Source organism: Anguilla rostrata, chromosome 6, assembly GCF_018555375.3.
Source record: "Anguilla rostrata isolate EN2019 chromosome 6, ASM1855537v3, whole genome shotgun sequence".
NCBI classification, from domain to species: domain Eukaryota; kingdom Metazoa; phylum Chordata; class Actinopteri; order Anguilliformes; family Anguillidae; genus Anguilla; species Anguilla rostrata.
Window position 1 is genome coordinate 37,994,386 of NC_057938.1, and position 25,294 is coordinate 38,019,679.

General features: G+C 40.6%; 1 protein-coding gene across 1 annotated transcript in view; it reads right to left on the reverse strand.

The window, feature by feature from the left end:
• Positions 1–6,111: 6,111 nt before the first annotated feature.
• Positions 6,112–25,294, reverse strand: part of LOC135257087 (steroid hormone receptor ERR2-like) — a 48,664-nt gene continuing 29,481 nt past the window's right edge. The window contains exons 4-7 of the mRNA XM_064339509.1: positions 22,543–22,653; positions 21,560–21,721; positions 13,363–13,632; positions 6,112–9,645 (exon numbers count right to left, since the gene is read on the reverse strand). Of these exons, the coding sequence (XP_064195579.1) occupies positions 9,401–9,645; positions 13,363–13,632; positions 21,560–21,721; positions 22,543–22,653 (788 nt within the window). The 3' untranslated portion in view covers positions 6,112–9,400. The remainder of the gene's footprint in view (positions 9,646–13,362; positions 13,633–21,559; positions 21,722–22,542; positions 22,654–25,294) is intronic.

Below are 25,294 nucleotides of genomic sequence, written 5' to 3' on the forward strand. Positions count from 1 at the left end.
ATAGGATTGGGTAACAAAACTCAGTTACACCATATAGCACCAGTTCCCATATGACCGGTATCTACCAAACTGAATCGTAATGCAGATTTCAGCACTTAATTTTAGTCACTAATGTTCACACTCAATCTGTTGACTAAACCAGTTACAGCAGTTACCGTTAGCAAGCTAGCTACTGGCAGTTGTATCTATCTGTCCAATGGCGAGAATTATTTATTGCAGGATTGGAGCATTTGTGATGAAAATGCCCAGGAAAATCTAAAAGGGGGGAAATGCTAAATAACCCAAGTTTAGGGCTTTATTGTGTGGACATGTGAAGTTGTATCTTTTTTTTTTTGAGTGTTTACATGAGGTCAGAAGGTACAGGGCTGAAAGTCTGTGATCACTGTGTTTACTTCCGTAGGAAATCCTGAAAAGTTCCAAAGTCTCTGTGTTGTATAGTTATGGGGCATGCCCCGCCAAGCTGTAACTTATCCATTGCAATAGATAAAGGATGGACAGAATGGCCAAACACTCTAATCTGAGTTAAACAGAAGTGATGTTATGAATGGGTATAGATACGATGTAGGGCAAAACCATCTGAGATTCTAGAGTCATAAATGCTTTGATACAAGAGAAATCATTTGTACAAAATAGAATAAAACAAATAACTTCCCTGGATCTTTTCCAAAACAGCAGCAGTGCTACTTCGGAATTCCCTTGATTGCTTAGTTTAAACCATTTAAATAATTATATCACAACATTGCACTATCCACTGTTCCAATTTTTCTGTGGATGCACTGAGCATTTAACTCCAATGGTTTAACAGTCTGAATCGTATGATGCCAGACTTTATAAATGGAGCACAGTATAAACAACTTTTGTTGAGAAAGTGGTCTCATTGTAGCAGTAGGAGGGAAGGGAGAACCTTTTTATTTATGCAACTGGACATTAGCTTCACCTGCTTCCAAATGACAAGTAATGACTATTAATTAAAGCAAAGAGTATGCAACTGCTCTACTCAGGGTTGTCTTGGCAGAGCAGGCATAAACTAGCTGGGATGCACAGACTTGGACCAAGAATTGTGTTTTGCGACTGAAAGCTTTTGGTTGGTTAACAAAGTTATTGATCATTCACTGTAGTTCCTCCCACTGTGTTGCTCATGAAACCTCATTCTCCCATCACTAGTTTAACATAAATTAATAATTGAATCATTCTAAATGGTCAATTTCCCTTGTGTAGCCTAACAATTAGGCTACTCTTCATGTATTCTCTAAGCACCCATTACATTATTGGCCATGCCGACCAGGAGAATAACTTCTCACAATTCTAACTATTTGTAACTATTTTGCTCCTTAGTCATTCCCTAGACTACATCTAAGTGAAAATATGTCAGTTATGTATCACCGCTTAAGGATCTAGAAAAGAATCATACAATTTATTTTATACCACATGACTTTTTGAAAAAAGAACAGATGAAACAATAATTATATTACCAAAGAAGGGCAATGAGGGCACAGCAAGTACCAGGGAAGACTGAAATCATTTTTATTTATTTATTTATTTATTTGTCTGTGCGTGTGTGTGTGTGTGTGTGTGTGTGTGTGTGTGTGTGTGTGTGTGTGTGTGTGGGGGGTGCTGCTTACTGTCTGTGACTAATGTGTCCTCCTCAGCTCAGATGCACTGCTGTCATGCACATGGCATGCGGGCCCCCAGTCCCCTGCATCAAAGAAAAATGTTTCATCTCTTGGCTTCTGTGGTGAGCTTGCCATCTTTTGGGATTTCTACCATTTTTTCTTAGCACGTGGTAACGTGCCACTTGCATAGACGGTTTCTCATGCATCTTGAAGTTCTATCAAGTCTGCAGGAAAGTAACATTAATGCCGGCTGTTATGTACAACTACAACACAGAATTTTCACAGCCTGTGAAAATTCTTGGAAACATCCACAAAGTGTAAATGGGCCCTTTTCACACTACATGGTTTTTCTCTTTTTTTTTTTCTTCCGACGGGTGACTTCACTTCCGCTTAATGGAAAGCGCAGAAAACAACGATGTCTGAGCGTACGATAAGGAGCTTTTGTAGTGTCCCAGTGTCATTGTGAAGTAATTAAAAACAAATACGCAACATTTACAATGTATTAGAGATTGTATTTTGAAATGGCGGCGATATCAAAAATTTCTGTAACTATTGGAGAGTTGACCAGTGCAAACATACTTCTTATGATAAGCATACAACAGCATGCAGCAGGTTAGGCTAAGATATCAAAAATGTGCATTTAAAACACAATGTAACATTATAGATATTTACATCTAGCTAGCCAGCAAGATAGCTTCTGAAACAGTAACATGTTAGCAAACATGTAAGTTAAAAGTCATTCATTTAGCTAACTAGAATGGCTATAGACTGCTAACTATAACATTAGCTAATGCTAGCTACTTACTGTAGGTACACTCTTACTCATAAAAATTAATGAAATACATTGATAGTTGCTGGGAAAAGGTGGACCAACTTGACAATTTGAATGTATAAAACAAATCATGAAAGGGAATTTAGTAACGTTCACTGTTACTAGCCATATCTAATTAGACAGTTATCTAGCTAGCTAGACATGAGCATTGGCCACAAAGATCAACCAAAAAGAGGTCAGTCACCTAATGCTAGTCACCCCAGCTTTAATTATTTAGCTCTTCAGCAAGAAAAGACAGTATGGTATGCAGCGGTGGCTAGCTAGCAACCAAGGGGCTAGCTAAGTGTTGTCACATGTATGTGTATGCATCTTGTTGACTGAAATTTCTCCAATTAAAATTTAAACAATAATATTATTGATTACGATAGGACCATGTGAACCATGAATTGTAGATACTAGTTCCATTGATTTTGGTGGGCCATACTAATTGCAAAAAGTCCGAAAAGCACTAAGTTTAGTGTTGGATTTCTTTGTAGATAAAGCACATTTGTTATTTTAGTCTTTAGAATTTTTAAGTCCACTATCGGACTATTATTAAAAAGTAATTTAAAGTGATCTCACCAACAATATCACAAAGAGCAACATCCTTATTTCAATAACCAATCTTTTCAAAAGAATGTGTCATAGAACCGTCTCTGAGAAGCTTATCATTTTTGCACAAAATGTGTGTTTATTGATTCTACAATCAGCATGCTGACTAAATGATTCCCTGAAGCCACTCCTTTCTGATGTGTGAAAGGAGAGACAGAGAAGAGAATAGCCAGACATAAAGAAGAATTTAGCTGACATAACAGCAATAATGCTAGGTTATAGCATCCTAAACACAAGGCTTATACAAACTCTATTATGCCCTGCTATTTTTCCGGTACAATTTCTTGCTGTAGAAAGAAATGAAGACAAAAGGTGCCTATTGAATGAAACTGTGACTGGCATTTAGAAATCAACAACTGGACAGATGTCACATGCCTTGATGGTTGCTGCTGTGAAGTTGCATTAAGTTGACTGTATCATTTTAATAATTCTCTCTTACCTGATGCTGCCCAGAGGCAAACACTTGAATGTGAGCCTGATGTGAAATAAACACAGTCATATCAATGGATATTTCAAATATAATAAGTAAGAGCCACACCATGGGTCCTATTTTTGCAGTCAAGGGACAATTAAACTCCAGCAGTAACTCAGGTGGTAGTGTATTAAGGTGTGTCAAACTGATTTTGTAATTTTGTGACTAGAGATTGTTGTGTACCTACAACCAGTGGTGGCGGCACGCTGTAGCACTGTGGACCTAGGCCCCCCCCACTTTTTTCATTGGCCCACAATATTTTTTTGAACTGAAGCACTCAGGTTTAAGTGGTTATAATTCATGGCGACATTGTCCATGTTTACATGCATACTATGTTCTCCCTACACCGTTGGTAATTTTACTGACTACGCTTCCCATGCACTCTAGCAGGTGATAGCGGTGTGTTTTCTAGGAGATCCCGTGCATCCGGCTGTTGCTAAACAGAGAGTGCTTAACTAAATCGCCATCTCTATCGCTCAACTTTTACATGTTATTATTTTGTGTTGCAATAAAAACAATGATATTGATTACATTTGGGTTTTTGATTTGTGACATTATGTTGGTGCTGGTCTGTGCGGTTATTTTCATTTCGAAATAGTTTGTGTTTTTTTGACAGGTCATACTGCTCATTCAGCCTCAATGACAAATTGAATTACAATGACAAAGGATGTCTCTGAGCACTCCTTTATGAAAATAAAACGTTATTACAGTTAAGCCTACTTTTACCAGCGTATTGTCCTTAACTAAATTAATGCGGCACTATCTTAATCTTAAATTATTTAGCCCACTCACAAATTATCGTGGCCCACCCACGATTTGAATCCTGCTGTCGCTACTGCCTACAACACATCTGTAAAATAAATTGATCACATTCTTTCCCTTAATACCATTGCACAGCAAACTGGTTGTATTTGATATCCTTCTCCTGGAGATTCATAGATTCTGGAGATTCACCATACGCACATTTATGGCCTCTGAAAAAAAGCATCATCAAGTTATGTTGTCAGGATAGCTGGCAAACTACAGGAGGAATATGTGGCAAATGTTAACTGTTTTGTTTGTGCATTCAAATAAGCCTAAAGTATTGATTTAATATTTGTCATTGCTTTCTTCTTATTCTAATTTGAAATACTAAAGCTTCATAGACTGTACTATCTCTTGAGTTTATCAGGCAGTTACCTACTCTCTACTTAAATTATGTTTCACAATCATGATGCACTTGTGATACACCTGCAGTCGACAGGTCCATCCTTGGACACCAAACCTTTAAGAAACCAAGAAGTAGCATACACAGCCATGCTTTATAAATATCAAGCTCTGGTGCAAAATGAATAAATAAATACATTTTTTTTTAATTATACTGAACACTCAAATATTTTAATCGGAGAAAAAAAAACAAAAAAACAAACAAACCCAGATCCTTATAACACCCAGAGTAGACTAAATGTGTTTTGATGGTTGTAACTGAAAATTCCAGATTTACTAAAGAAAATCAAAGAATGACCAGAATGAAATCACAAATAAAACCAAAGATAGCAGAGCATTGGTTAGAGCACCAAAATAGCACAATGTGGCAGAATTAGAGGTAAAAGGTAGTTTAGATTGAATAAAACCCTCACAAATGTATTATTTGACATCAAGATTGCACGGTGTTGAATGTTTATGTGCCACCGTCCCTATTGAGCCCCAAACCCATTTTGGTGGAAACTAACTGAAGACCAAAATACTATCAAACTGGACAGAGGTGAAAAAATATTTGTGTGAGAGGAAAACAATGATTGCACTTGCACCAAGGGTGTTGTGTTACCATTAGCATGAAAGTCAGGGCTATTAAAACATTTCTGATCCTGGGACCTCTACCCCAGGCCCAAGGCATCTAGGAGCCCTGTTTCATAAATTAAAAGGGTTATGTATATATTTTAATAAAAAGGTTTTATAAAGTTTGCAGTCTGGAGGGTGGGGGTAGTGGAGCCAAGGTTGAGATTGTGATCGTTGACCAGCGGGGGATTTGGGTGAAATTTCAGGGGGAGGAGAATGAAATATGCAATCACAAAAAAATTGCGATCACCGACCTTGATGATGACAGCCCTTTATGAAGCATCTCAAGTCGATCTCCCTTCAGTTAAAGGCATACTATACAGGATTTATCCCCTTGCTGTAGTGCTTAAAATAAAATTTAAAAAATTTATAAAAAAAACATATCCTCCTCTGTTTTCAACCCAGCCTACTCCCTTAAGATGACTAAGCTCACGTACCAACAAAACAACTACATATTTTGCTCTGGCTCGCTACAGTATGTTGATAGCTTCATAACATTGTATTGCAGACTGTTGGCATCACATCTCTTTCTAAAATACAGCAATAGCTGCATTCATACCAGTCAGGAAGCCACAAGTTTGCCAAAATGCTCTATTGACATATCCGACAGAAGAAACTCCCACTTCACTGTCACATGAAGCAAAGTTAAAGAATGGCTAGGTTTAACTTAGGGTGGTGATGGAACAGACATACTGTATGCTAGCCACTGATTGTACAGCACCAGTGGGTTTCAGTCTGCTTTAGCCTTTCTGTAACGTAAGCACACATATTCACAAACACATCAATTCATTGTCAGTTTTATTTTTATTTATGTAATTTTTGCATCTTTACATAGTCTAGCTTTGTGTATCAATTGCAGCAAAGTGATATACCTCTCCCGCTGCATAGCTTGATGGAATGCCGCCATCCCCCTTCAGAAATGTCTGGAACAATTTTTAGAATAACAAATACAGACAGATGAGCAAAGACTGGGCAGAAGTGAACACAGACACAGATTGCCAGTGCATCATAGTAATGACTGAGCATGGTTGTTTCATAATATTTTCAACGTGAAAATCCTGCATAGTATGCCATTAAGATAAATATTGTTGGATATATTTTTTTTAAATTCATATGTAGAAGATACATCCCTTTACCAATGTGTTTATTTGCAAGTGAAATGTTCCTTTATTTTTGCCATGGACAAAGGAAATGATGATGATGATAATAATAATAATAATAATAATAATAATAATAATAATAATAATACATTTATCATATACTTTTACTTTCATGTGTTCAAAGTGCTGTTATGGATATAAATCTATTTTAGAAATACTGTTGCTATTGCGATTTATACTACTGTTGTAGCGCCTTTGTTTCATTTTAAATGTACAGTATTGGTATTCATATGAGCGTGCTGTATATTAGCTGCATATGGAAATGGTTTCCATGGTATAAAGCCAGTAAGGCGTGTAAGACCTACATGGACAGAACTAAACCATGAGAAAGTGTGCATTAGAAAAATATGTTGGGTGATACGGCAAAAAGCATGTTATTACCAGTGTAATACAAATCCATAAATATATCTCTGACATGACAATAAAATCCATATAGTCTACCACGACATGATTCGTGAATCCATAAAATCCACCATGTACAGGGCTCCAATACCCATAAAATCAGGGCCATTGTGATCTGAAGATTTCCCAGTTTACAACCCTGGGCATATTACAAAAGCAACACACCACCTGAAATCCTCCTAGCAATTCCTATATATGATAGTCTTCAAATGTTTTGATTTGACTGATGTGAGGTAATTGTTTCCTGTTGTTGACTCCAGGAAATCTCCAGGCAATTAAAGGCTCTCACAAGTAGTACTACAGCTCCTGATTCACCTCAATAATGTCAGTTCTGGGGAGTTTTGGGTTGAGGTTTTCGTGCAGTTTTGATTGTTTATGTGACATTTTGTTTGTTGTATCACTGCTGGAGTCATAGGCTGTATTTATAGATCAGTTGTGTTCATTGCTTAGTGGGGGAATATGATAAGCGAGAGCTGTATCCCACTAAATTTAAACCTGCCGTACATTCCAGTGAATCCATGAGGATTTATGCCTGATCTCCCATGCAGGCTCTCTGAAGTGATACAGACATTGGTCTTGGTATAGATGATATTGGACAGCACTAAAAATTCAAGCAGTTTTGTTGAAATATAAACCAAATCTGCAGCATTTGTACCATGGTCCTTAGAGAGTAGACGACACATGGGAAATATTTGTTGTCAGTTTACAATCATATTAAAGTCACTTTATATTTGTTATGTGAAATGTTACCATTTTACACAGTTAAAGTATATACAATATCCTCAGTTATGTTGAATTAGCACAATCTATTGGATTAAATGTAAGTTATCATGAGCTTTGAGGCCTGTCGACCTCCAAGCGAGTGAAAGAGTGAGTATTTAAGAACCCTAAAGGCCAATTAGATTCAAAGACAGATCCCAGCATTCCTCCAGAGAATGTCTTAGTTTCCTTTGAAAATAGCATCAAGTCACTACAGCACCACAATTAGATTATGTGACACATCGCATTAAGCTTTTCTGCAGCGTTCACATTTGCTTCCCACAGAATTCTGTCAAAAACAACGCGAAAATGAGCAGCACAAATTGGTTTTAGTCCCACACAACTGAACCAAATTAAGTAATTAAGAGTTGCACATGCCAGTAGCACCTCGGTTACGCCCAAGGCAAGACGCCGTCTGCCAGTAAGGTACCAGAACGCCCGTGCAGACACCGCTGAGCCACTGAGGGGGCACCATATGGCCTACCTGTAAAACCTGTCATTACAGTCCGAGGCTAACCGAGACAGCCATCTGCCGTCTGCAGCTTTATTCGCGGCTGCGGTGTGCACCTGGTCCCCGAGGTACACCTTTCATTTCCACAGGACTGTCCTTGTGACAGCAGCTCGCAACACGGCCCAGCCTGCTTCGGTGATGGATGCAGCGGGCACCAAGGACCTTGCCTCCGCATCTATGTTCGGCTCACTGTAACGCAAAAAAGTTTTTCAAACAGCCGGTGAGTGCTTGAGCGTAGGTTGCGTTCTGACCGCACCACTCTGCGTAATGCTGTGGATATCCCCTCAGTGGCCGTCCTTATTTCCGCTGGTCAGGGGGTCATCTGTTCTCCGAAATGCAAATGGCGACAAAGCTGGGCAATAAGATCGTCTGACTATTTTTTTTTAATGGGAATCAGCACATTGAGCGCGTAACAGTTTTGCCAGCACACAGACACACATGACACAATTTTTTTTTTTTTTACAGTAGACCCAGAGGAGGGTTTGACAGTTTAAGGACAGACAGTGGACCATAACACACAAAAGATACAACAGATTGCCTTATTGCTGTGTTAGTGCAGAAGAACTTTTGCTGGTTTACAGTACATTGGATAAGTAGATCATGTTTTCACCTTTTCCTATATACCCCTGCCCTGGCTCTGATGTTTCCACAAATCTCTACAGAGTTACAGATGAAGACACGTCTGGATGGGGTTTGGCCATATTTGTCCATCTTACATGAAAGTGATACAACAGCTGTCCAGTGCAACAGACTCTTAAGAATATGTAACTTGGGATAAATATCTACATAGCCAGAGAGTACCCGTGATGCCACAAAAAACCTTTAAAGTTTGAACTCCACAAGAAAAAAAAAAGATTAAAAATCTTGTTTTAGCTAGCATTTCAGTTGCGTCACAACACATATGCACACTTTGCTTTCAGGACCAGGGTTTCACAAAGTTAAGGAACCTACGGGAAGCTGGGGGCATGGGTTCCTCATTCTGGTTCTACGGAGTCGGGGGGTTTGTCCTTCGCGCATGGCAAATCATGAAATGCAACAACAAAACTTTCACCTCTGTACACAGCCTCTATTATTACATCATTATATATTAAATTGATATGCATCCATTTTGCGTTTGCACTTTAAACCCTTACTGAATTGTCTCTTTTTTTCCCAGCCTTCCTTCAAGTCCCTTGACGTCCCAGCAGGGATCTAGTTCTCTCCATTCACCAGGGGATCGGCTGGGCTGGACAGGGCTCTGTGTCAGACCTTAGCCTCCAGCATCTCCAGGAAGAGTTTGTGCATGGGCACCTTGCCCTGGACCTTAATGCTGTAGAAGTGCTGCACGGCCTTGGCGGCCGTCTGTCGGAGCAGCGGGAGGGTCATGAGCAGCTTGCCCGCTCGCTGCGGGTCCTCCTGGTGCTCGCCGCCTTCGTACTCCTGCAGGGCCTCGTGGAGGGAGTCCTGGAGCTTCTGAACGGCCTCCACATCCTCAATGTGCATGGAATCTGCAGGGGGAAGAGGCAGCGGCGTAGTATAAAGGTTGGGGAACTGCTCCCAGAAATCAGAGGTCGCAGTTTCAACTCCCAGTTGGGGCACTCGTGAGCAAAATTCTGAATTGTCTCGGCTAGCACGGCTAGGTTCACAATTCATCTTTTAACTTGACAACCGTAGTAACTGACTGAATGTGCTAAACAAGCATGGCGACTGTCCTGGAAAGCTTGCTGTGCTGCAACAATGCACTAATTCACTGTAGGTCATTTTCCAGCTTTATTTTTTGATCAATGTGTTCTTAGGGGATTGCAACAACTGGATGTTACACTGACCGTAAAACTGGTTGGAAGTCATGGTAAGTAGCTGCTTTTGAATTATCTGTGCAGTGAATTGACTTCACTGCACAGCAACTACCAGGAGCCCATCTACGGTTGCCATTCGTACATGCTTGCCCATGCTCATTTGCACATGAGCTGGACTAAGCAAGTGATTTTCCCACCTCCTTCCAGCATTCTGAACTAGTGTAGTTGTTCCCCCTTCCAGAACTGTGCTGTATATGAACTTTACCATATTAGACACTAAAAAGTTTACTAACGACTATGTTTAGTGTGAACAGGGGATGAATTTCCTGAATTCATGGGCAGTATGTAAAAAATGTAAGCTGTGCATATTGTGCTGGATAGGGGTGTCTTCTAAGCAAGTGAAGAATCTAAAATAACTGTCAACCCATAAGATTCATCATGACACTGAAAACTCAGCTATTTTAGTTGTCGCTAGTTGGCATAATAGTTAATGTCATTGCACTAGATAAGCTTCAGGTTTTGGATATATTAATTACAGTTAAGGAAAGGAAAATCCATGCAGGGGGAGGACAGAAAAGGTTTAGCAGGCATAAGACACAAGAGTATAATAATGACTGGGGGGTTGGAGTAGTGATACATTTGTGAACATATGGAGGGAGCAATTTTATGTTCTGTTTCTTAAACTGTGTGTTGGGACCCAGAACATACATTGTGGGAATGGATGACTTGGGTCCCAGAATGAATGCGTATTCCACTGTAGGCTATTCTAGAATGTGTATTTGATGGGTCCCTGAAAGGTACTAAATTTCGAATTTGGGTCCCGATATTAAAAAGTTCAAGAACCAGTGTTCTAGATGAACAGTGACTTGCAACTTCCAGAAAGTCATCCTTTTCCCAAAAAAAGAAAAAAAAGAAACCTCAGCATTTTATAAATGGATAATCACTCTGGATAAGGAAATTGTAAAGAAGACTAATGTCTCTCTAATGGCTGTGGGGAGGACCACAGAGAATAATTTTTATTTATTTATTTAAAGGAACACTGAATCATTTAAATTTAATAAATGAACATTCAAGTGCTTATCCCGAGTCCCTTCTTCATAAAGATATACTTGTTTGTGAAGAGAGTTTTGTGCTTGTTTTTAAAGTGGCACACCAAAATGACACAAAATTCCTTTGCCTCCACAGCTTTTCCCTTTGGGGTGTAGCAGTCTGACAGGACTCTGCATTGTCCCAGCATGGTAGTGAAGGAGATTTCTCCTCCAGTGGGCTGTGATGTACTGGCACTAACGTATCAGCAGCGAACCTGAAGACTGGGTCTACTGATGTTGATCCTTAACGCTTAATCCCCCTGCCCCCCCCCCCCTTTCTGAGGTTTTGACACGGTATGGACCCTTCCCTCTGAAAAGTGAGCTACCCTTATAGAGGTACTTCCTTAACACTCAAACAGTTGAAATCCCCCACCCCTGCCCCTGCACGCTCCCTAGCAGTCATTCCACTCGGCTTAACACGTTGCACTGACAGCCTCCGCACTGCTAACGATTCACAAAATTAATTTCCCTTGGCTGTCATGCCCAACAGCTTCTGTTATGGTGACAAAGACAACAGAAATGCTACACTGAGAGAGCACCGCCCTTGTCCTATTGTCTACCTTCAAGCAGTATTCACCTAAAATTGATCACGTTCAATGTGGTTTTACACAGGCATAAATTCTCTCTGGGCCATTTTGCAGAAAGTTTTTGTGAAACGAGGGTTACATTTTAGCCTGCAACTAAGGAGCCCAGTGTTCTCTCACAGATTCATTCACTCTCTCATTGGCCACATTGTCATTGGAATGGTGCAGCAAATTCACCTGGGGGAGCTACAAGCATTCACACTTAAAGGCAACAGAGAGTGGTGTTTTCAAATGGCTTTTTGTCTGGAAAAGCGGTATTGCGCGAATAGAGTGAGTCTCACATGGTCAGTTGTTGTTCCTGTTTCATTTTCTATGGAACAAATTTTTCCTCCTTCATTTCAGTGACTGCTGAACATGTGATAGTGACTGAGACAAAGTCCATTTTATTTAGTGGTAATGCTAATTATTAAGCTAATTATTTTACTGGTTGCATCATTGGTCATGAATGAAAACACCTATGAATGATGACAGTGAGATGTTATAAATACATAGGATCAGCAGCATTATCAGACAACCCTGATGAAGGCAACCTGCTGCCTAACCATTGGTAATTTAACAAATCAATTACATCAAAGCCATAGAATGCATGGCTGCATTAATTTATTATCCAATTGTATGAAACAAATAGCATCTTCCTAAATTAGCCAATAGAAGCTAAGGACATCACATGACAGTTAAAATTAATGGGGCACTTTGATTCGCACAGCATGATGCAGCCCGAGGCCATCTGAAACAGTTGCCAAGTTCAGGTCTCGGTTGCACATATTGTTCTGCGAAAGCATGCATTTTGTGGGAGTGTGTACAGTATTTTTAAACCCACCGCGGAAGGTTCTCTTGAAAAGATGCCCTCTGCTCCTCGGTGCGGATTAAAAAGGGGCTCCAAATCATTCCATTTGGCTTAACGTTAGTATCACCCGCCCCTGTTCTGATAGTGAAATTCTAGATTCATCCTTGCCCGGTAGCTACTGTTACATAGACGGGCAGGAAAGTGAGATACCACAATGCAGAGGGCATCCAATTTAAAAAGTTCTATCGTTAGAGCCTCTTGCTTTACTTACTTATATTCACCTGAACTCAATTGAGTCTGAGGTGATTTGTAGTACCTATTCTGTAAAGTGAAATTGTTTTAAAAAAAAAAAATCCAATTATTATTCAACGTAAAAACATAAAATGTTCAATAATAATTCTGTGTGAGGTGACATTGTACCAAATGCTTATTTTGTCAATGTACACCACTCCGGGGGTGTTTTTTTGTTCCATCTAATAAAAAAAAGCAGCCAGTTACAACTGAGAAAATGTATCAACCATACTAATAATATTTTGAATGGGAAACACTTCTAAGGCAGTTTTAGCAATCTAGAATTGTGCAGTTTTGAGGGAACCCTGCAGATGCCCCCCAGTGCCATTTTAACAGAAATGAGACTACAGTTTGTACCTACACAAGTGTTCATCTACTTGCGTTAACTTCAGAACAATGTCAAATGCATATCTGAAATTCTCTTTTGATTTCAAAAGCTCTAGATTTCTGTGGATTTTCAACATGTTACACAGAAAAAAGGGATGGAAAAGAAGCCACTATTGAAAGTATTCAGCCATATTAAATCAGCGCAATCATTTCATGTTTCAGCATTGAACATGCATGCTACACAGATATATCAGGTACATTTAAAGCAAGCAAATTAGGTGGAACCATATTGTCAAAAATTCAATCAAATACTAATCCAGTGTATTTTTCTTTCAGTGTGCCAGCCTCTTACCTGAGTTGGTGAGGGCGATGGCTTTGAGCGTGACAAACTCCTCCTTCTCCACCTTGAGCTTCTTGTACCTGCGCACCAGGTGCAGGATGGAGCCGTAGAGGTCCAGCAGCCCGGTGAGGCGCGAGTGGCCCTCGTCCATGACGTAGTCCTCGGCGTAGACCAGCTCGTCCTCGTAGGGCAGCGAGCGGAACACCACGCTCAGGATGAGGATCTCCATCCATGCGCTCTGCAGCAGGCTCATCTGGTCTCCTAGCGACAGGCTGGAGAACCCTGGGGGAGCGGAACGTTCTCTCGTAAATCACACCTGGCGGGCACTGGATTCTAACTCGCATCGGGATCCCTTAATTACAATGCGAGCGCGGTGTCCCACATGTTAAAGAAATGCTCGGTTCAATTACTGGAGAATTATGATTTGTGCTTTAAGGTACCTCTTCTGAGATGGGAAATTAATAACTTGGCAATCTAGGATGTTGAAACTGTTTTTGATTGCACTTAAATATGTGTGATATTGTATGATACTAGAAATGGCAGTATTTGGAAGCTAGTTGGTAGAAAAAGCACATTCGCTTTAAAAAGGATTCCCATGAATTAGTCATACTAAATAGTGAGCAGAATATATAGTGGCTGTTAGATGTAGCTACACTAATGATAGAAAGACAAGGCAAGGACATGGTGTAGTTGGGCGTACTTAAATGAACCGAGCTCCTTTATTCAGAGAAGCCCAATTAAACTGTGAGCTTCTTGCAGCGGCGTCAGTTCGGGTCAACGAAGCATATCCCTCCTTTGAAAGCATACAGTATTGCGGCGGTGTATTTTTAAATACACTTCAGTCCATGGTCCTCTCCTAACGGATGACTGTCAATCCGTGGCGCAGCTGAAAGGCTAACCGGAGAGCCCTACATCAACACAAAGGTTCGAGACTTTGAAACACGAGTCTTTCCTGCTTTAAGCTTGGTTCCTGTAGCATTCTCACCCGTTTTAGGGAACTAATTCAGCCCAGACTGGCCCTTGTCACTGTGATGAAGGACATGCCCGACTTCATGTTTGCCATAGGACGGGGGTGGCTGGGGGAGCTTGGGGGTGCTAGTCCCTCATGGCGATCCTTCACGGTGACCTCCAGAGGGTCATTAGAAGCAAATGGAAACTAAAGATAATATTAGTATTTCCAAAATTTTGGCTATGAAAATATAGCCCTAACAGAGTTTAGATCTGCTGTTCTCAAACAGTTATCCATTTTACTGCAAATTACGAATGTGGTAATAGTTGACCTGCCTTCTAATTATATATAAGCAAAACTAACAGAAATCTTACCTAAATGACAAAGTTTTACCTGCAATTTTATTTGTGTACAGTGTGTTAATTGAATGCTTATTTAACTTTAATAACAAAAGCAATCTTTTTGTCCAATAGGTATTATCTATTATTTTGACCTTTTAATTTTATCAGCACATTGAGTAGATGCTCACCCTGCTCACAATACAGGTTTTAGGATGAAGCCGCTTGTATGCTAAGATGCAAAATCATGTCATATTATTAGCAAAACATTTACTGCATATGATTGACACCAAGGCATCCTTGAAAGCCCACGCACTCACTATACCTCCCATTGTAAACAGGGGAAACTTGTGGTTACATGTGACAATGAAATGCCAGCGAGTGGCTCATATATGGGGTTATTATTATCTCATAAATGCTTAAATAAATAATATGAACCTTAAACAAAAAAACAAGATTCACAAATATTTCTGTATTTTACAAACAAAAATAATTGGTTCACAAATAAAAATGATTGATTCACAAATGTGTACGTGCATTCACAAATTTCTCTGGAGCACTCGAATGTAGTAATGCATTTTATTTTCTTGACACACATCCATGTTGACCATACAGCTTTTTTTTTGTCAGCTCCTCTCGAATACTAATGGGTTTAAATGCATCGTTCGCTTGTAAAAACATAATGTAGTAATGTGGGCATTAGGGAAAGGATGACGTAAAAGCTGATTGGCTGGAGTGGACTCAGTGAAAAAAAAATGTGGGTAAATGTGCACATCGTGCTGTGAGGAACGTCTCAAAAATCCACGAACGAACGCAACCGATTCCACACACGGCAGGTGATGCGTAAACGCACCTCTAGTCATTGTCAAATGAATCTCCATACATTGGTAAAATTTTTCCCAAAAAATGATGCGTCTCAAAAATTAAAATGCATTATTACATTTGTCTATTGGGGAGAAATTTGTTTGTCAGTGCAAATACATATTTTTGAACCAATTATTTTGTTTGTACGGTCGGGAAGAAATATTAGCGCATCCCATTTCATTTGCGTTCGTGTTATTTATTTAATGATTTATGATATAATAAGAAGCCCGTAGTCGGAGAGGTAGCGGTTTGCTCTGTCTGTCTCTTCCTGCGAGCATGAGTGATCATACTAAATGGTATCCCACCACCTTTTCCACTCAATTTGACGGGAGTAATGAAGTTACTCCCCAGCTCCCCGGGTCAGGCGATGCCCGGGCCACCGCGCTGAAGGACAGTGGAGATGAGCGCCGTGCGGGAAGGTGATTTCCTCTAATGAAATATCAATAACTACCTCTTCATTTTCTGACCTGCTGCTTCTGTGTGGGCTAACTCAGCATGACGCTAAATTGAGTGCACCGCAGCAGCCGTCCGCCCTGCGCCGGAGTTGCCAACTTTTGGCCGGAGTGAGATGTACTGCATGACCGGCGCACCGCAGACCGGTGGGAGGGGGCTGCTGTCAAACACGGGTAGCCAATCGACAGCCTCTCTGTAATCTCAGTTTGCACTGCAGACCAAAAAAAAAAAAAAAAAAACCCACTCGGTCCTGCAAACTGATAGATAATTTGTTTAATCGCGGAGCGGCTTTGCTTTTAGCGAAAGCCCTTTTCGTTCGGCGAGAAGTGCGTTTGGGTAGAGCGAGAGCAGGAGAGGACACGGCCCGAAAGCCTGCGTTTCACGCCAAAAGTGTGAGAGTTGGCAGCCCTGCGTTTGATGGCGGCTACCTTTCAGACCTCTGCCTTTAAGAGGAAGGCAGCTCTGTGTGGGCAGGCGCTTTTGTGCAACTTTCACACTTTTAACTTTTTACCACACTGAGTATCTTACAAGGGGGGAATAGAAAATTCGGGTCTGATGTTGTTTCTGGAAAGAAACAACCTACAGTCCTGTGGTGGAACATCGTAGCCCACTAAAAGAAACTCTGGTCTAGACACACGTTTATGTGCCCTTGAGAGGTTTCTTTTTTGAGGTTTCTTTTCACCCTCAGCTAACATCACACAAAAGAAAGAAGCCACACACACACACACACACACACATATGTCTCTTTCACTCTTCTACTGGCCTAAAATGCAGATGATTTCTCCTGCCATTTTTGTCATTGTCTTTTTGCTGTTTCCTAGTGCAGAGAAATCCAGCAGACTCTCCTCACCACCCCATCCCCTGATCCTCATGAATCACGGCCCAAGAATGGCATCCAATCATATTCTATTATCTTATTATTGTTTACAAGTCCCCACCACCACCACCACCACATTTCATTTCCAATCTCCGTTCTTGGAGGCAGAGAGACAGTAACTCTTCTTGGGGGGAGCTGAGCAATCATGGCTTACCGTCAGATACTCAGATGACCCCCCCCACCCCCGTCATCCCGCGTCCCTACCAACCAAACAAGCCTTGATCCAGCCGAGCATTCTCCGGAGTCTGTTTAATAAATCTTAACCCTAAACATGAACACGAGTGTGCAAATCACTGCTATCAGCAAGGCGCCGAGCAGGCTATTTACCTTTAATCAAAGTGTATGCGCCGAGACAATTCCAAATGTGTCATAAGGAAGCAAGGCTTCTTGTTTTGTATCACATGAAGCGGTGGTATGCTGTGCCCATAAGCACCTTGAAGGTGCAAGTAACAGCGAGGTCTTTTTGTTTATGCTGTCCCTGATGTGCAGATATATGGTGCGGCTGATGTACTGTGCCACACACGGCTTGTTTTATTGTAATTGCGTGCGCGTGTGCATGTGTGCGTGCGTGCATATGTGTGCGCGTGCGGGCGAGCGTGCCTACTGGGTGGAAGTTTAAGATGCATTTAAAAAGTCTCCGATGCATAAATCATTTCATTAGTAAATTGTATGATGAGGACTAAGTGGCAGAACATAAATCCATCGTCATATTTTATTTCTGTTTGACAGCGAACATAGCGGAAAGTGGGCATCTACTTCAGTCTGAATACGGACGGTGTATATCCAGCTCGTGTCACATGGAAATTTTGCGGAGCAAATTAAATCCAGAGTCATGCTGCAGTGGGAAGCTGTCAAACATTGGCAGGTAAGGAGGACACAATCAAATTTCCCTTTAATCTGCAGCCCGAAGCGGACAGCCAAGCCGTTCTTCTTTCTATACTATCACAGCATTGGTAAGTTGGACCAAATTGTTGGTAGTGTGAGTGACAGTAAATTGTAGCTCTTGACATAAACAATTTGACCTCAATCCTGGCAACACATGGAAAAGCGTCCAACTGTAAAATGACCTTGATGTGATGAATAGTTCACCTCTAGCAAGGACAAAGATAAAATGCAATTTTACAAATCACATTTTGGTAATACCTCCAGAGTAATATTGGCTGTCAGCAACGATTGCGAGGATTATACTGAAATGAAATGGCTTCCGAGCAGCAAAGTGAAGCACCGCTTCATTCGGATATAAGCAACTGATTAGTATCCATTTGTTTATCAGAAATGACCAACTTAGAATATTAAATTATGCATAACATCAGACTCTTCGGAGGCAGCTGGTGTTTTATTGCTCGGTGATCAAAGAGCTGCACAGAGACCGTAGTGGAATGCTAATTTCCATGGTGTAGTTTGATTGTCTCTCTGCTATGCAATATGTAGGGGCGGTGAGGGAATTAAGGCGAAAGAGGGTGAGGCTTTGTGACAGGCAGGCAGGGAACATGAGAGCTGGGTAGTGGGATTCAGTGTGCAGATCCACAGTGATAGTGTTATTGGCCCTAATGTAGTCTGGGTACATCTCCCCACTCCATGCAATACATCTCTAGATAGGATAGCCATATTAGAGTGGCAGAAGACTGCTCGGTGGATGTACTGTTCCAATAAAGTTGTTGAGATTGCAGTTGAACTAACTTGGTTCACAAAATTTCTGTGGAACTAACATACACATGCAACACGAGTAACTGCCTTGCCAAAAGTGCTTTTATTGATTTCTTTTGGACTGTTCTGTGGTGATGTGCAAAAACTGCAGTTGACCCATGGTTACCTTTTGCACTGAATTCAATGTAAAACAACTAGAAAATGTGAACATTTGAAAAAGAGCATGTCTACTATTTATAGGATTCTAAATTAAAGAGCTAATTTAACAAGGCACATAGCAATACAATTCATAATAAATATTATTATTGCTATGAGTTTGTGAATCCGAAAATGGACAGCACACACACACACACACACACACACACTTAAATCAAATTAAAATCCCAAAATCTGCAATGACTGTCACACATTTTTTTTTTACAATGCATTTTATATGTCTCATAATTATGTCCTCATTGCACTGTATAATGCAGTACAGTTAAGAATTTACAGTGTGCTTCTGTGGGAACATTTACTATGTCTGTATGTCTTGTCATGCCTATTAGACAATTAGGTTCCCTCCAGTTGGCCCTGTTATAACTATAGTAAATGTATTCAGTTAGCTGGGTATGCAGGCTGCAGTTTGCCACATGAGCCGGTTAAGCCTCCTGTAATCTTCTTAGAGCAAACAATCTTGCTCCAGCAGAGACTAAATGGATAGACTATTCATCCCCAGTGTGAATAAGCCGAGGAACACCCTTCATTTCTGGGAAATGAATATAATAGGCATTGCATAACAGTTACCAGGGAGGGCAAACAGGCTTTGTCAAGTCATGGATTTTATTAAACTATTGCTACTGCTGCTTCAAACTTATCTTATTGAATATTCAATGCAGATTGGAGACCCACCTCTTCAGACTGTCTTGGTGCCCTTCCTATTCCCATCCACTAGCACTCTTTTCGTGTGTAATTACTGTAGTACTGTTACATCACAATTTAAATTTTTACATGGATGCTAGCCGTATGAATCTGTAATTTGTATTATGGTACTACGTTGGGTCACATTAATTTATATTTAGTTTTTTTGTTGCACATACACTCACTGGTCTGTGAACGTTGTTTTGGAGGTCTGATGTATTTATAGAAGTGTTCTGATTAGGGGATGGCCATAAAGAAATGGATGCAAAGGATGAAAATGACATTCACCAGTTTTTCCATCTAGAATGCCTAGCACTTTTGAGGAAAAAAAAGATCATTAAATGATCATTGATAACAACACCGCCACTGTCAAAATGACTTGCTAGCTGCTTGTTTCAGTGATATTGTTTGACTTTATTTTGTGTTCAATAACTACTTGTTAATGTTACCAATAAACAATGTTTTAAAACTGACTACGAGTTAACATATGAGCATACATACTTTGCTCCATCAAAAGTCCAACTATTGACTTGTATTGTGCATGTAAAATTACAGACAAAACTAAAAAAAAGTCTCTTTGATGTTTATTAACATACGACTCCCATAGGAAGGCCATTAGCTCAGTCTATTTTTGACTGATACGAAACCTGTGTGGTGGTGGCCACCAGGCTAATATAACAAAGCCTTTTTCGTTGAAGGACACATCTGGACAGGCTTAGGCCTCAGTGACCAGGCCAAGCATGGCACAGGATCAGTAATGACCCACTCCCAAGTAAGCTGGGCTCTACCTGTGCTGACACAGCGCACTGTAAGGGGAATTAATTGGACCTGGCACTTAATCTCATTACCTGTTGCCACTCATACCTACTACAATCTGATTACAGCCAATCCCCCAAACGAGGGGCAGCTGCTCTGGCACACTATCCATGCAGGCACATACTATAATACCTTTTGGATGGAACATGGACTGAGGCATTCTGGGTAATCGGCACGGTGATTCCTCTGAACAGTAGTACTCAGGCAGAAGAGCCTAATAAAAGTGTCCAACCGGACAAACCGATCCCAAAAGGATTAGGCCTTGTTATCATATCATATTATCATATTTGTCATGGTCCTACAGGACATTGCATACATTGTGAAGGAATGCGCTACACTGGCATTCTTTATAGTCTGTACTCTGTTTCCAGGCAACTGTGATGGAGTGCTCAAAGAACCAGCTGGGGAAAACTCAAACCACAGTTTTAAAATGTACAAGACAAAACTGACTCTAGTTGCTTCACCACTATGATGAGAGAGTGCTTTTTCTGCATTTTTGCTGCATGGTGATTAGATTTTATATAAAATATAACTTATGTCTTCTATCAGAATATGAGTGCAAATTCAAAAGACAAAGTCAATAATATTGTTTTAAAAAATTGTTTCCTAATAGAAATGGGCATCAGTAATGCTACTTATGGATGAAGCTACAATGAGCAGTCAATTGTTGGACCAATCACTGCAATAAAACACAATGTCTGGCTCATACAGTATCAACAAATTGCTTTGCCAACATGGGAGTCCAATGCATTTTTGTTGAATAGTCCAGCAAATTACTTCTTGGAAGAATTAAGATTCCACTGGAACTATTGATGGTGTACCAGTAGCCCAAAAAGCATAAAATCCGGTGCCTAGGTGGCTGTTCACTGTGCTGTAGGATAACCATCTTTCAGATAAGATATTTAACTTGTAGTCCAGACTCATAATGGCCTTTAAGATGCTGTTGCACTTATCACAATGAGAGACTGTACATCGCAAATGTCCTGACCAAATCTCCATAACTGGCCCTCCCAGTTTGACCAGCTACCCCTATTTCAGTGGTTTGGTGAATGGATTAAAAACCCCTCTTAATTAACCAATAATATTATTATTATTATTATTATTATTATTATTATTATTAATAATAATAATGATAATAATAATAATAACAACAATAATAATAATAATAATAATAATGTATATGTTATTATATATCAATAACAACACAAATGGCTCTAATTTTCAAATGAAACAGATCAGTTATTGCATCCTCTTATTAATAATGTCATTGCAGAAGACGAAATCTGTGTTTGGAGGTGTATCAGATGCTCCGTGTCTTTTTGTTAGATTGGTAGGAGGTCCAGATGTGCGACAGATGCGCGGCGCTACCTGGGATATGCTTTGCCCAGCCAATGATGACCACCAGCTCGCGGTCGGCCAGGTCGCACAGCGTAGTCAGGGCCTTGATGTCCCCCTCGGGCAGGGAGGGGTCTGGCATGGCATAGATCTTCTCCGGCTCCGCCACCAGAAGGTGGGACACGATCTTAGTCACTGAAGGAGAGAAAGGAAGGAAAATTGGAAGTTTATTCAGAGAGAGAGAGAGAGAGGGGGACAGACCAAGAAAAATTTGGGGGAATTTTTTCAGCCCTACTGCTACACCATGTGAACCCCCGGAGCAGGTGCAACAATCCCGTGTTCCTAATGTTAAATGCTTTTATCTCCAAACTTTTGTAATATTCATCCCTGAACCTTGAGAGAACTTTAGTTTAAATGACAGAGGTATAGGCTACACAACTTAGGGGGTTCATTCAGTGATTATAAACACTCAGTATATTATTAATAACTGTGTCATATCTTGTTACAAATGCAAAATGTGTAATTTATTATGGAAGCCAATGTTTCCTAGGTCATCATATAAATGTTGCTCATCATATAAAGAAACTATAGGCCTGTTTCAGTGCAGGCCGACATAGGTAGGCCTGACAATTTATTGAGGCCAGAAGTCCTGCTAGATGACACAATGAGTTCTTATCGTGCTTGTTAAAAATAAAAAAATACCCAGTAAAATGCAGCAGGGTTTTTCATCTGATTTTGATCCAGGGACCCCCATCCAGACTTAAAGGCATCCCAGGGAATCCCATCATAAGTTTAATTAAAAAGGGTTATTTAAAAAAATATTTTCACAAATCTATATATTGTCATTTCGTATCAATGGACCCCCTGCAATACCTTCAAGGACCCTCCTGTTGAAAACACAGGATCTACAGCATTAACAAGGTTTATGAAACAAACAAAAAAAATCAGACTGCAGGCAATCTCGTCTTCGGTTGCCTGTAACGTTGCAATGGATTGTGGGAAAAGAGGTCACTCACGTGGTTTTTTGGGAGGAGGGGGGAGCGTGAGGGCCAGGTAGGTGCTGCTCTCTGTGTCCATCCTCCTCTTGTATTTCTGTCTGCCACCCCGCACTCGATCTAGACGCACCCCTGGGGGACAATATGGGTGTTAGAACAAAATGGCCGCAAAATGTTCAGCTACAGTGGGCAACCATGTCACATATAAAATAATCTATGATTATTTTTTTCTTAAACACAAGCATATCCCCTTGCCATCATTCTTCTTCACCATCTCTCTCTCTCGTTCTTTTTTATCTTTATCTCTCTTTCTCCATCTCTCTCTCTTACTCTATCTCTCTTTGTCTTTGCCTCCACATTGGAGACAGAAAAGATAATAGAAATCCACAAATCAAATGGTCAGATTCTAAAGCAACATCCACAGCAGCGTTTAACCACTGGAAGATAGTGTTGGGGTGCCACAAAGGTGAGTTCAGCACTGTATGTGACCCCAGGACTGGCTGGCCTACACTGAGGGTCAGGGAAAGCTCTACGCACATGAATACTTAACACAGGGTCTGCGTAGACTGGATTGCTAAGGATGCTGTTCTTAAAGCGAGAGGCATGGCATACTAATGAACATTCAGCTCCACAATAATGCTGCTCTCTTTTGTATTAAAGCACAAGCCCTTGTCAGAATATTACAGCCCTATGAATAATAAGTAATGTATGCGACTAGCACACAAAGCAGCACAGCTAGTCTCCATAATAAAGTCACCTTGTTTGCACCTCAATCTAACATAAACATGCAGAAGCTCTTATCGGTGTGTTCCATGACTCCGTTCTGTATGAACTGAGAGAGAGGGATGCCACTGGAGCCCATAACGTATGTTATTTATTATCTAATTATGAGATAAGGACATGTTTCAATTTGTTCTCTTTGAAATCTTTTTTAACTGTAAAAATGTGTACAGTTCCCATCATTCATTACTCCAATCTGAGTGCTTGTTTTATTGTAATTGTGTGTGTGTGTGTGTGTGTTTTGACAGTTGGAAATAAATTAATAAACTGAGAGATGAGGTTGCTCTGTGGTTAACACTGTCTCATTCAGTGTTAAGGCACTGTTCCGGTGCATGGACGGGCCCCGCGGTCTGATTTCAAATATAGATTTTGCTTGTGTAGAATGTAGCAAGCATGCCTTATTGTCTCTTTCATTGTCCAGGGATGAGTCTGCCAGGATTACAGTGTCCCACTGGTTGATCGGGTGCCCGCAATTCAGCCTGTTGTGCTGTATGCGAAGTGTCTTCCTCTGACTCATGTCTGTGGGAGCCCAATTTATGTACTGTCAGACTCCCCAGATGGATGGTGATATATGTATTTCATGTGGTTTTTTTTTAAACAGACATTGAACTATATCATAACAATGGCATTTAATGAGTCAAGTCCCCCTATTTCTCATCAGCATCAGCAACTATAGGAACAAACGACTGGCAGCTGTTTGAAATTTCACACACACACACACACACGCGTACACGCACACACACACACACACACACGCCTACACACACATACACACGCACACACACGCGGTGCACACGATTGGGCATATTCCAAATTGGTGAGAGGGAGGGGAGGGGAGGGGAGGGAAGCATAAAAAGGAGTGAGAGAGAGAGCGAGAGAGAGAGAGACAGAGAGAGCATACTTCATAAACCATCGAAAAAAGTAGATAGTTTTGAAGTCCTTGGTGTTCTGTCTGAATCAACCTGAGAATGGATTTCCCATAAACTACCGAGATAGCTAGATTCAGTTTTCAGACCCTGCCCCCCCCCCCCCCCCCCCCCCACACACACACACACAGACAGAAAGGTAGCCTGCACTGAAGAACAGCACGTATTTAATGCAGTACAGTGACAGCAGTTCAAAGCAGATGTGCCCCTTTCAGAAAGAGCACTATGCCACAATGAGACTGGGGACAAAAATGTAATTATTTCATCACTTTAGTTGGCAAACGCCAGTGTCAAAAAGTGCAGGATGCGGCTCCACTGCAAATTAGCCTAATACAATTTCCCCACCGCATTTTTGTCCTCCAGAAGCGCACCCCCCAGCCCGCAGAGGCAGTGCATGGACCTTGGGCGTCCTGCGTCTGGGGGTCGGAGGGGTACGGCGCAGGTGCTGTTCAGCAAAGAGAGAGGAGTATGTCCTGATAACATTAGAAGATGCCAGGGGATTCAAGGCCACCAGACTGTCTTTTACAGGAAGAGAACCGAATCCTACTCTTAAGATTAATACAAAGTGCAGCCGTTTGACTTAATACAAAAGACATACACAGAGCAATGACAAAGGACGCACAACTGGACAACAAATAATGCACTGGATGAATTCTATCACATAGAATATATATTTAACTTGTTATAAATGATTTAATTGAGTGTGATGCGATTTTGTCTTTTCACTTTCTGATTGGATCATGCATCCAGCTGCAAACTAAAAAATCCTTAATATGCAATTCATATAATTCTTTGACAGTATTTGTCCTTTTCATGTTGTGCTTTGTGTTTGCAAATGACAGACACCAGAACAAAGTGCTTTTAGAGAATTCACCTCCAAATGGATATTACGGCACCTTTAAGATCCACGAAGGGCACCATGTAAATGCAAGAATAATAATAACAATAATAATAGGAAGGAGAAGAGAACAACAACAACAATAATAATAATATGTATTATTATTATTATTATCATTGTTATTATTATTATTATTATTATTATTATTATTATTAAAGAAATAAAAGAA